Raw genomic sequence first — 13,554 nt, forward strand, 5'->3', positions numbered from 1 at the left:
AAAGAGGGACTATGGCGTCCTGTCCGCCGCCTGCTGCCACGGCCCTCACCGGTGCCGCAGTTGCTGCCGTCACCTGGCCCACGCGTTTCGTCCCACTGCTCGCGAGTGCGCCACCGCCGTCAGCCCTCGCCCCCTGGGGCCTGCGTGGTTTGTCTCACTGTGCGCGAATATGCGCCCGCGGTCTGCCCCGCACCCCAGCTGGTTCTCGTCCGCCTGCGCGCCTGGGTCGGGGGCCCTGTCCTGCCCGACCCCGCTCACTGCTGGCTCCGCCCCTCTTACCGTCCCCGTTGAACGGTTAGATGTAGTCGGACTTCCGTATAATTCAATTTTCTGTCCTTTGGTTGTGTCTTTGTTTCTCCAATCCTTTGTTTTATTCAAACTTGGTTGTGGGAGAAGGCACAGTGTTTCCACCTATGCCTCCATCTTGGTGGAAGTCCCCCCTCTCTTTAAAAATAAATTAAAAAAACTATTTTTAAAAAGCAAAAAAGGGATAAATTTTTGGCGACGATGGACATCATCAAAAATTACCTTGATTATGTACAGACTTATCAAATTGTATATATTAATTATGTGCAGTTTTTAAAAGATTTTATTTATTTATTTTTAGAGAGGGGAAGGGAGGGAGAAAGAGAGGGAGAGAAACATCGATGTGCGATTGCCTCTTGAGCACCATGAACTGGGAACTTGGCCCACAACCCAGATATGTGCCCTGACTGGGAATCAAACCAGTGACCCTTTGGTTCCCAGCCCGTGCTCAATCCACTGAGCATGCCAGCCAGGGCTCAAATTGTATATATTAATTATGTACATTTTTTGCACACCAACTATACCTCATTACAGCTGGGGATCAGGAACCACTGGCATATGAGTATATGGTGATAGTGATGCCTGGCAGCCAGTGTGCAAATAAGGGTTTGACAACAGCCTCTCCTATTTGGAAAAGCCCTGCCTATTGCATTTGCCAGAGCTTCTGGTATATATATTCTCACAACAGCCAATTTCAAGGTGCCAGTGTGACATCACTGAAAGCAGAGTTAGGAAAATATGAGCACAGTTGGCTCTCATGTATTGATACAAGACAACTCCAGCACAGTTCTGGGAGAGGACTTGGGCAGGGCACCAACATATCTCCCATAGGTACAGACGAAGTGCTTCGCTCCAGACCTAGAATCTCATGCTTTTATGTGACTTTCACACTCTTTCTGTGATGTGTCAACATCATTAAAAAATCTTACCATTAAAAAAATGAAATTACTCTCCAAAACTTTGAACTATTTCATATTATAGAAAGGCATGTCTTGTTTATTATTTTAATATCACCTCTCTCCCCCTCCACCTAAATCACACCAGCATACACCCATGGGATCAAGTGAAACCCATTTAAGAGGACTTCATCAGTCCATGCATTTGGTCAACTTAACAGTAATGGATATCTCATTTTGTCTGACCGACATCATCCCCCTTCTTCTGATAATAGCACGTCATTGTCCTTTAAGGCTTAAAGTTTAAGTAAACATCCTTACTCATCCTGAGTCCTCAGTACCTATTTCTTGGCTATAGCAGTTAGCACATGACACACACCTGGCTAATCAGAATATTCCCTTCCCCTGAAGTAGGGACAAGGCCCCAGTGAGCTGATGACACTCTTTGCTTGAAATTATTGAAAAAGAAAATCTGTTCCCACTGGGTTACTGAAGAAGCCTGGAGCAAGTGGTGACCACCCCCCACCATAAGTAAAGACCCTTCCTAGAATGAAGCCAACACATACAAAAAAAAAATCCGACAAATGGAGAATAACTGAGTCCAGATAGCATCATCAGAGCTCTTGGATTCAGCTGTGCCTGAAGACACTTCCACACTTTTATGAGTCCAACAAGTCCCTTTTTAACTGAAATCCTTTTGATTTGGCATTTCCGTCACTTGCAACTAAGAATATTGCCTGATTTGCAGATCCAGAATCAAATGAGTTAGACTTTAGCACACACCCATCCAGCTTTGCCTCCTTGACCCTAAATACAGTTCAATGGAGACATAAAATTACAGTTTATTGGAGCCCATCCCTCCATGGACGTTAAGGATGAACCCCAGGCAGAACTGCTTTTTTCAAGTTGGCCAGATGCACAATGAAGGTCACTTCAGGATCCGGATGCTCATCTTCTGCTCAATGTTCATTTTCTCCAAGGACTGGTAAAGATGGGTGGTAGCCAAGAGGACTTGAATTATAGTCTATTCTTCCAACCTCTTCCATCCCTAAGGCCCCACCATTTCTAAGAACCCCTGTCTTTGCCCTCCTCCTTCAAGCTTCAGTTCCCATGTCCATCTGTCCTAGGGACTCATGCTTTCAACTCCTCAGGCCCCAAGGGCATTCTGACCTTGGTGAACTCCAGGAAAGACACAGCCCCATCTCCATCTTCATCAGCCTCCTGCACTGTGCGGTCAGCAATGCTCTCCAACTGCTCTTCTGTCACCTGTACCCCAACCATCAGCCGAAGTACCTGGTAGGTGAAGGAAGAGGTGACTATAAAGAGGAGGCACAGGAACTACTAACACCACCCCCAACCTTGTCCACATAGCCCTAAAAGTTATTAACAATTTCATAATCCATCCCTCATCCACTGTTCACTCCATTCCAATCACTTCCTACCATATCCACCAATTCCCCCCATTGCTTCACCATGCAAACACCCATCTGTCCCTCACTTTCTCACACTCAATAGTGTGCCCAGAGTTTTTCCCAGAGTTTTTCAGTCTCAGCACCACTGCCATTTGGGGCCAAATAATTCCTTGTGTGTATTGGGGGGGGGGTGCTATCTTGTATATTATAATATGTTTAGCAGCATTCCTGACCTTTACCCACCAAGGTGCCAGTTGCTCCCCGCCTCCCCAGCTGTGATAACCAAAAATGTCTCCAGATATTGGCAATGTCGTTCAGGGGGGCAAAAATCACCCCCCGCTGAGAACCACTGATCTATTGCCAACCTCATACCCCACTGTGGCACCCCCCCATCTCCCAACTAACCCACACTCCAACTGCACCCATTCCCATTGCCCAACCAACACTCCAATCATCTGCATTCCCAACCCGTCAATTATCTACCCAAGCCCCATAATCACTCCATTCAACCATCCCAGCCATCGCAGACTACATTTTTGTTCTAGTGTTCTTCCAACCTGTAGCATCTCGTGCCTGGAAATCTTTCCATCTCGATCCAGATCATATAGCTGAAATGCAACTGGGGAGAGAGAAAAGGGGGAAAGGGAAGGTGAGTCTTCCCTGGTTCTCTTCCAGCAGGTCACCCTGGCCAGCAGGGGGTCATCAATAGTCTCAGGAAGGGAGTGGGAGTGCCTGGAGCCACTCACTGGTGTGGTAAATTCAGGGTCTCACTTGGGGAGACCCTACCAACTCACAGCGAAGTTTGTTCATTCTGCTGTTGAGGGGTTCAGGGTCATTGGGGGCCCGGGTTCCTGTGTCCTCATCGACAGGTCGGAAGTGAGCCAGGACTCTCACAAAGTCTGGGAAATCCAGTCGCAGGCTCCTGGGAGGAGTGGAGGTGGAATTACCAGAGGCAGTGGTCACCTTGGCCACTGCCCCCTAAACTACCCCCACCATCCCAAGCTAGATTTTCCCCCCATCTCCTCATGCCCAGCGAGGCTCACCCATCAGGGAAAAAGCTGTCTATAATGTGATCCGCCAGGGGGTTCACAGCCAGCGCCCGGATCTGCTGCAGGTCCACGCGGCTGGAAAGGTAGTTCAAAACCGGTAGGGCAGAGACCGAAGATGTGAAGGATCAAAGGGAGGGGATAGGGTCAGAGGCACAGAGGGGGAAGTCACAGATCAGCTCCCCCTCACCTCAGGTAACCTTTCTTGTTCCTGTCTAGGGCCCGAAACCGGTGGTAGAGACGGAGCAAACTGGCCTGCGAGACTGTGGGAGGAAAGGCAGAAGGGTAGGTGGCCGGAGGGCACGTTCCGCCAGAGAACTGGGGCCAGCTGGAGGTTGAAGGCGCCTGACCAGACCCGAGAAGGCTCTCTGAACAGCCGCGCTCCCCTTTGGACCAAGGGACCAAAACCAACCCCTTCCATCCGGGCTGGAGGACTCCTGGGTGTCCCCAAGCTTGAGGACCCAGCTCTGCCTCAAACCTGGACGACGGGCCGCAGGAGTACCGCGCCCCTAGCTCCACGATTACTGTTTGGACCTCTTGAGCTCGCGCATCCCTCCACCCAGGCTTTCTCAAGACCCTACTGGAGCCCCGGGCGCCCTGCTCACAGCCGGTCTTCCGTCGAATGTTGTCCGCGTCGGGGATCTGCGCGGCGCTGGAGCCGCCGGAGCCCATGGCCGAGCTACAGCTACAGCCGACCCGGGCGACCTGTCTTCCCGCCGGAGCGCTGCGCCTGGTGTCCTGGGGTCCAAAGGCCACAGGCCTGGAGTGGATCCAACCTTCTAAACCTGGGCGTTCCTCGCCTCCTACCCGCGACCTGGGCGAATAGAAAGCAACACCCTGAATGGAAGGGTCAGAGGGCGGCGCGAACAATCGGCTGTTTCAGTCCGAGCTGCCGAGGTCAGCGCAGGGAGAGGCTGTGCGAGGTCGGGTGCCACCTGCCGTACGCCCTTGCTGTGTCCGCGTTCTCACACTCGGCCCAGGAGCCCGGGCGCCTCCTTCTGCGGGTTCAGCCCTCCCAGCTGGACTCTCCCAGCGCCCATGAGTAAGGCTGGGGTGTCCTGACCTTCTGCCTCTACAGACAGAATCCAGGTCCTTCTGGAAAGGAGGTGATGGGTGGGGAGGGAAGGTATTCGCGTTGGTCCCAGTCGCGAATGGCCCCAGCCTGAACCCCCTCCCCAGGCAGGAGAGCCAGAGGGAGAGGCGTTAAGAACTCCCCCCAAAAAGTGAAGTGGAGAGGGTCCTGAGGCACCAGAGCTGGTTTAAGTGGAAAGAGCACTGCATTTCAGGACTTGATAACGTTATTGTTGTTTAATTGAGTCAATACTTACAAGTCAGAAGACTGAACCAAAATTCCAGATTCCCAGCTTCTCCTGAGAAACCATAAGTCTGATACCACTAGGTCCTCGCAGCTGCCTGGCACCATGCCTGGAACCACTGGACTGTAGCCCAGGAGCAGCTGCCATGTTTAAATGGAGCATGGTGGGCTGTCCTGGTGCCACAGTCCCCACCCAGCCCAACTCACTACCTTATAAGCCCCTCGGGTCTCTGGTTGAAGCTCCAGGCTGGGAACGACTCAGATCTCTGACCAGCCCTGAAGGATGATGGGTATTCACAGCCTGAGAGAGAGGTGCAAACATCACTGTGATCCATAAGAGAATAGTAATAGTAACAACATGGCCTCTCATTTTTCAACCACACTTCATGCGCCAGGTACTTTGCTGAGGCCTTGATTACACTAGCTCACACACTCCACAGTACCTATTAAACTGCCTCCTTCCTGCTTTTATGTGGCAGAGGCTGCCAAGGGGACCAGGTGTGAACTACTATAAAGCATGAATGGGGACCATACGGCCCCCAAGGGGGCAAAAAATATATATTTTATGTATCAAGCACACATATATATACATTCCATGGACACATATACAGTATATCTGTAGTATTAAAATTGCATAGGAGATGGGTAATTAGAAGGGAAGAATCTAGAAATGCTCTTTAGGTGGGGACAATAATGGGGGGAAAGGGGTGTTTAGAAACTTGGTTGTAAAAAACAAGCACTCCAGATGTCCAGTTGTGAATTTATCATTAGCCCTTTTTTCTCCATCATAGTCACACATACACATTAATTTCCCAGGGGAAAAAATGCAAGACATTCATTATAAGTGTTCAAGCTCATACCCACCCTGGAGAGAGAAATTGGAGGATCAGTTGATGCTCCAGCCTCAGGCAGAGGCTTGCATCAGATAACCCTTGAGAATATTGATCTAAGAAATGTTTGTTCCTCTTTCTGATACCGCAAAGATTAAACAACTGGCATAAGAAATGCTTGGCTCCCTTTCATGCACACATTCCTACCCAAGAAAAGCTTTTAGGAAAGCACTCTGCTCCCTAATGGGGCCCAGCACCATGCCAGTCCATAGCTGGGAGTCAGGCTGTGTATTCAGTGTGGGTTACATTCTGAACCTGGGTGGGGGGCAGTGGTGGGGATCTAGGTCCCTGGGACATTACAATAATCACCTCAGGCCAGCACGGGAGGCTGATCTTGGAAAGAGCTTCCACAGCCTCAATCTCTGAGTCAGTGCTACTGTAAGTTAGTCAGGTCCGAGAGTAACTAACTACTCCAATCTGCAAGCCACCACAAGCCTCCAGGAAAATATTGCTGAAGCCCATTCCTGCTGTATATATACAAGTAGAGTTTAAATCAACTTCACAATATTTGTGGCCACATTTTTTCAGTGCATTTAAAAGGGACATTTTGGGGGAAGGATTTCATCTGCAGAATCAAATGGACTGGATTCAGGCCAAATATTTGTTTTTTGCTTTTAAGCTACATAAAATTTGCTAGCCATTCTTTTTTTAAAATATAGTTTATTGATTATACTATTACAGTTGTCCCACTTTCCCCCTTCACTCCCCTCCACCCTGCACACCCTCTCCCACCCACATTCCCCCCATTTAGTTCATGTCCATGGGTAACAAAATAGGAAAATATAGGAAAATATAGAATTCTTACAACTCTATAACAAAAAAACAAATAACATGATTTTTAAATGTTTTTATTGTTTTGTTTTTTAAATATTTCTCCATTTGGAACACTGCAAATGTTACAATTCAGTGTAAGATGAAATTATATAAATCTCATACATTACTTAAGTTCTTTAGCTTCTATATTTCCCATATTATTCTTGCCCTCCCCCTGTCTATTTTCTGCCTGTCCTCTATGTTACTTATTCTCTATCCCTTCCCCCCTCTCTCCTCCTCCCACTCCCCTTTTGCTAACCCTCCATGTGATCTCCATTTCTGTGGTTCTTTTCCTGTTCTAGTTGTTTCCTTAGTCTGTTTTTATTTTAGGTGTGGTTGTTAACAACTGTGAGTTTGCTATACATGTTTTTACTATACATGTTTTACTATACACGTTTTTTATCTTCTTTTTCTTAGATAAGTCTCTTTAACATTTCATATAATAAGGGCTTGGTGATAATGAACTCCTTTAACTTGACCTTATCTGAGAAGCACTTTATCTGACCTTCCATTCTAAATGAGAGCTTTGCTGGATAGAGCAATTTTGGATGTAGGTCCTTGCCTCTCATGACTTGGAATACTTCTTTCCAGCCCCTTCTTGCCTGCAAGGTCTCTTTTGAGAAATCAGCTAACAGTCTGATGGAAACTCTTTTGTAGGTAACTCTCTCCTCATCTCTTGCTGCTTTTAAGATTCTCTCCTGATCTTTAATCTTGGATAATATAATTATGATGTGCCTTGGTGTGTTCCTCCTTGGTTCCAACTTCTTTGGGACTCTCTGAGCTTCCTGGATTTCCTGGAAGTCACTTTCCTTTGCCAGACTGGGGAAGTTCTCCTTTATTATTTGTTCAAATAAGTTTTCCACTCGTGGATGTTCCTCTTCCCCTTCTGGTACCCCTATAATTCAGATGTTGGAACGTTTAAAGATGTCCTGGAGGTTCCTAAGCCTCTCCTCATTTTTTTAAATTCTTGTTTCTTCCTTCTTTTCTGTTTCATTGTTCCTTTCTTCCTTCTGGTCCACTCTATTGATTTGAGTCCCAGTTTTCTTCCCATCACTATTGGTTCCCTGTGGATTTTCCTTCGTTTCACTTAGCATAGCCTTCAGTTTTTCATCTCATTTGCGACCAAATTTAACCAATTCTGTGAGCATCCTGATCACCAGTGCTTTGAACTGTGCATCTGATAGGTTGGCTATCTCTTCGTCTCTTAGTTGTATTTTTTCTGGAGCTTTGATCTATTCTTTCATTTGGGCAATTTTTTTTGTCTTGACATGCCTGTTACATGGTGAGGGGTGGAACCTTAGGTATTCACCAGGGTGGGGCAACTCATGCCACTGCATTGTGATGCTGTATGTAGGGCAGGGGTCTGAGAGGGAATAATGATGCTTGCTGTGCTCTCTGTGGGATTTCAGTCCCTTCTGCCAATTCCTCCAAGAAAACTGGCCTTCCTGGTGCTGATTTTCATGTGGTTGGGTTTGCATACATTCTAGTACCCTGTGGGTCTCTCCAGTGAACTTTCCTGTGAATCTGGGAGTCTCTCCCGGCACCTCAACCCCCACAGGTGTTTTCAATTGGTGTTTTGAAGCTTTATTTCCCCACGCCGGGACTCTGGGTTGTGTAGTCTCTGTCACTCCCCAGTTTCACCTGGTTTATCTGTGAGCGAATGTGGGACCACCCAGTCCGCCAGCCATGCTGTGCCCCTCCACAACCCGCTGTCTAACTGGGTCTGCCCGCTGCCACCCTACGCCTTGGGGTCTGCCAGCTATTGCTTTTTTTGCCGTGACCCCTCTCTGCCTGGCCACCCAGCTCTACCTCTCCTACCGGTCTGGATGAATATGTCTATTTCAACTCCTTGGTTGTCGAACTTCCATACAGTTCAATCTTCTGTTAGTACTGGTTGTTTTTTTGTTTTTAAATTTTTGTTGTCTTTATTTTTGTTGTGCAAGAAGGTATAGTGTGTCTACCTATGCCTCCATCTTGGCTGGAAGTCCAATTTGCTAACCATTCTTGATGAAGCAATACTGAGATTCAACTGGGGAAAAATGCAGATGCAAAAATAGGAAAATATAGAATTCTTACAACTCTATAACAAAAAAACAAATAACATGATTTTTAAATGTTTTTATTGTTTTGTTTTTTAAATATTTCTCCATTTGGAACATTGCAAATGTTACAATTCAGTGTAAGATGAAATTATATAAATCTCATACATTACTTAAGCAAACATTAATACAAACCTATGAAAAAAACTTTAAAGCTTCAAAGAGATTTGAAAGTTCTTGAAAATTTAATTTCTAGAAATATAGCAAAATAAACATTCTTCCTTATAAGACTTTGAAGGGTTTGACTGAACTGTGAAATATTCATAGTGTAGTAAAATGAATTGAAGAGGCAAATACCAAAGTGATATGACTTTGTTTTTTAACATAAATGATGTCAGCAAGGAAAAATGTCACATCATCACAAGAATCACTATGGCTGCTACGTGTAGATTTAACTGAGGCAAAAGTGCAGCTGGGAGACTATTGCAATTATTTCAGTGAAAAATAATGGTGGATCACAGTGCTAGCATGAAAGTTGTGGAAAGGGATCGAATTTAGACTCTGCTTAGAAAGGAAAGTTCATAAGATTTGCTAACATATTGGATGGAAGAAATGAGAGAAAGAGAGGTGTCAGAGATAATTCCAAGGTTTTGACACTAAACAACTGGTAGGTGCCATAAACTGAGATGATGAAAGAGAGTAAAAAGCACCTTTCAAAGAGAAAAAAATGTTAAAGTCTTTCAATTGCTTGTTATACATTCTAGTAAAGATATTACATAGTTAATCGGATATGGGAGTTTGGATTTCAAGAGAGAATTTGGGACAAGGGTTATTATGTATTTACCGTACATATTTCCATTTTTATTTCCATTCATCTGAAAGTTTACTTTCCAATTTCTTCTGTGATGTCTTTGACCCACTGCTTGTTTAAGAGTGTGTTTGATTTCTTCATGTTTGTTAATTTCCTAGTTTTCATTCTCCTATTGATTTCCAGTTCTATTCCATTGCAGTCAGAAAGGACACTTTGTATGATTTGAGTATTTTTAAATGTGTTTGTGACTGAATAAATGGAGGTTCAGTTGCCTGCCACAATGAAAGCCAAACTCATGAGGCAGGTGCTGGTGCAAAAGGAAGAGGTTTTATTCAGGTGCCACATGACCAAGGAGAATGGTGGACTCCTGTCTCAAAAGACCATCTCCCCTTCCTGCTCAAGCCCACAGTCCTCATAGGAATAAAAAGGGGAGGACTTTTTTTTCATCCAAGCCCTATCCATTCATCTTTCTAGTTTTTGGTGCACTCGGTCAGTATCCATTCATTGTTCTAGTTTATGGTGTGCTCAGTGTAAGAACCTCCCCCTGCTGCCAACTTGGTCAATGGCAGAGGCTCTCCAGCAACTAACTGTCTATGGTAACTCCTTCCTTCAAAACTCTGGACCCTTGTAATCTTACAAGGGTAAATGGATGAAAGTCTCATCTTCTGCAGTTTCTTCTGCTGTCAAAGGGCATAGTTCCCAGGTCCAGAGATTTTTACTATCTAATAAAGGAAGAGGGGAGTCAGGAATGGAGGGAGGCCTTTATGTGAAGGAGAAGAATTGCTGGCTTCAGAAGGTGACATACCTGGTGTCTAGAGGATGGCACTGCTGAGCAAGCAAAGATGGTAGACTGCTTTGTGTTTCAAGAGACAGCGTTCCAGACGAGCTTCCCAAGTGAGACCTATTGTGCAAACAATTAAGTATTTAGTGAGGGTTTGGGTTAGTAGTGTAGGGGGAACTATAGTGAAATCAGAAACTGAAGAGACGAAAAGATCCCCATGATCCAATCCTGAGTGAGGCTTTTGGTAACTCATCCAACAGTGGAAGCTACTGTCTGGGAAATGCACAATAAAGTGAAAGTATCATTGTCACTTAGCTTTGGAAGGTGCTTGTCCCTTTCCAAAACAGGAATTTTAAACCTCCTTCAGGAACTCAAGTACAGCTTTCCCTAGCAGTATCTACAACAGCAGCAAGACAAGAGTCCTCCTCAGGCATACCCACTTTATCTGTGTATAGTAAGTAAAAGGCTTGATTCCTGTGAGCTTTAGGAAAATGTGTTATCAGCAGGATGTCATAGGAACTGGTCTATTGCTCAGCTAACTGCTGTTCAGGACCTTGAGTCTTCCAGGTCTTTAGTAAAACTTGGTCTGCCAACTTGAGTGGGTGTAAGGGCTTGTCAGATAGGTAGATAAACCTGCAATGAGCAACCTTGTGCGAAGTTGTTAGGGTTTGCCCTAAACGTACATAATGTTTGATTTTTGATTCATGTTCTGAATCTAAAAGGGGTGTTCCTAAAGCAGAAACTTGGAAGGGTCTCCTATAAACTATCTCAAAAGGGCTTCATTTAAGCCCACTTCTGGGCACTACCATAATCCAGAGCAAGACAGTAGGAAGTGTCTGGCCCCATTTCAAATGTTTCCTGGCATATTTTCACCAGGCTCTTGTTTATTGTGTGGTTCATTTTTTTTCAGTCTTCCTCATAGATTGGGGTCTCCAAAATACATGTACTTTCCATTGAGTCTGTAGTGCTTGTCATATCTTTGGGAAGATTCTGTAGTGAATGATGGTCACTTTGAACACTGCAAGGAAATCCAAACCTAGGGATTATTTCTTTGAGTAGAAGTTTTGCTACTCAGTTGCCTTCTCAGTTCTAGTGGTGTATTCATCTGTCCATCCAGAAAATGTGTCTACAAAAACTAATAAAAATTTAAAATTTCTTGTGGTTTCAGGCATCTGTATAAAGTCAATTTGTTAGTTCTCAAATGGATATATCCTCTTTTTTAAAGAAAAGATAATTAATTAAATGTACTTTATTTAATATTTCCCTTTTATTAAATATTAAAAATATTATTTAAAGGAATAAATAAGCATGCCCTGCTTGTTCAAAATACAAAAATCCAAATTCAAAAATACACTAACATCTGATTGCTTCATTGAAACTTCATTGTATCATTAAGCTTTTTAAAATTATATTTAATTGATTATGCCTCTACACCGGTCACATTTTCCCCCTTTGCCCTTTCCACTCAGCACCCCCCACTCCCTCAGGCAATTCTCACACCACTCTTCATGCCCTGGGTCATGCACATAGGTTCTTTGGCTACTCCATTTCCTATACTGTAATTTACATCCCTGTGGCTAGTCTGTAACTACCTATTTGTACTTCTTAATCCCCTCACTGCATCAGCCATTCTTCCCTACCAACAAAATGCCCTCTGTATCCATGATTCTGTCTCTGTTCCTCTTGTTTGCTTAGTTTGTTTTTTTGGATTCAGTTGTTGATAGATATGTATGTATTGCCAGTTTATTGTTCATAGTTTAGAACTTCCTTTTCTTAAATAAGTCTCTTTAACATGTCATGTAATAATGATTTGGCGATGATGAACTCCTTTAGTGTTTCCTTGTCTGGGAAGTGCTTTATCTGCCCTTTGATTCCAAACAATAGCTTTGCAGGGTAGAAGAGTCTTAGCTGTATGTCCCTGCTTTTTCATGACTTTGAATATTTCTTGCCAATCCCTTCTAGCCTTGAAAGATTTTTTTGAGAAACCAGCTGACAGTTTTATGAGTACTCCCCTGTAGCTGCTGACTGGTTTTCTCTTGCTGCTTTTAAGATTGTCTCTTTTTTTAAGATTTTATTTATTTATCTTAGAGGGGAAGGGAAGGGGAGAGAGAGAAATATCAATGTGTATGGTTGCCTCTCATGTGTCCCCTGCCGGGAACCAGGAACTGGGAACTGGCCTGCAACCCAGGCATGTGCCCTGACTGGGAATCGAACCGCGATTGTGTGGTTCGCAGGCCCGCGCTCAATCCACTGAGCTACACCAGCCAGGGCTAAGATTATCTCTTTATCTTTAACCTTTAGCACTTTAATTATGTGTCTTAGAGTGGGCCTCTTTGCACCCATCTTGTTTGGGACTCTTTTGCTTTCTGGTTTTGCATGTCTATTTCCTTCACCAAATTAGAGAAGTTTTCTTTCATTATGTTTTCAAATAGATTTCCAATTCCTTGCTCTTTCTTCTCCTTCTCCTTCTCCTTCTCCTTCTGGCTCCCCTATGATACAAATGTTGGAATGCTTGAAGTTGTCCCAGAGGCTCCTTACAGTATCCTCAGGTTTGTTTGTTTGTTTGTTTTTTATTCTTATTTCTTCGTGTTGTTCTCATTGGTTGTTTTTTGCTTACTTATGTTCCAAACCATTGATTTGATTCTCTATCTCATGCACTCTACTGTTGTTTCCCTGTAAATTGTTTTTTATTTCAACTGGTGTATTTTTGTTTCTGATTGGACCTTTTTTTATGCTGTTCAGGTCCTCACTAAGTTTTTTGAGCATCCTTATAACAAGCGTTTTGAACTCTGTAGCTGATAGATTGCTTATCTCCATTTCATTTAGTTCTTTTCCTGGAGTTTTGATCTGTTCTTTCATTTGGGCCATGTTTCTTTGTCAACTCATTCTGGCAGCCTCCCTATGTTTGTTTCTATGTATTAGGTAGAGCTGCTATGACTCCCTGTCTTGGTAGCATGGTATAGTAAGTGTAGTAGGTGTCCTGTAGGATCCAGTGGCATAGCCTCCCCTGTCACCCAAGCTGAATACTCAAGGTGTGTCCTTCATGTGGGCTGAGTACATCCTCCTCTTATAGTTCAGTCTTGATTGCTGTTGGCAGGTCAATGAGAGGGATTTACCCAGGCCAGTCAGCTGCAAGGGTAACCACTGACCACTAACCTTCACCCTCTGTGGAGGATCAGTTGTGCAGGGGCAGGGTATTGCTCTGACATGATGTGTAGCTGTCCATTGGGTGCACAGGCTCTGGG

At 44.6% G+C, this 13,554-nt stretch overlaps 1 protein-coding gene across 1 annotated transcript; it reads right to left on the reverse strand.

The window, feature by feature from the left end:
* Positions 1-825: 825 nt before the first annotated feature.
* On the reverse strand, positions 826-4,549 carry CHP2 (calcineurin like EF-hand protein 2). The gene is made up of 7 exons (XM_037070662.1): positions 4,266-4,549; positions 3,851-3,923; positions 3,658-3,738; positions 3,409-3,536; positions 3,172-3,233; positions 2,373-2,495; positions 826-2,184 (listed from the first exon to the last, which is right to left on the reverse strand). The coding sequence occupies exons 1-7, from the start codon at positions 4,330-4,332 to the stop codon at positions 2,131-2,133; spliced, it is 588 nt and encodes a 195-aa protein (XP_036926557.1). The 5' UTR covers positions 4,333-4,549; the 3' UTR covers positions 826-2,130.
* Between the last annotated feature and the right edge of the window lie 9,005 nt (positions 4,550-13,554).

This window comes from Sturnira hondurensis, unplaced genomic scaffold (assembly GCF_014824575.4).
Source record: "Sturnira hondurensis isolate 20B ecotype Veracruz unplaced genomic scaffold, ASM1482457v3 Scaffold0018877, whole genome shotgun sequence".
In the NCBI taxonomy this organism is placed as follows: domain Eukaryota; kingdom Metazoa; phylum Chordata; class Mammalia; order Chiroptera; family Phyllostomidae; genus Sturnira; species Sturnira hondurensis.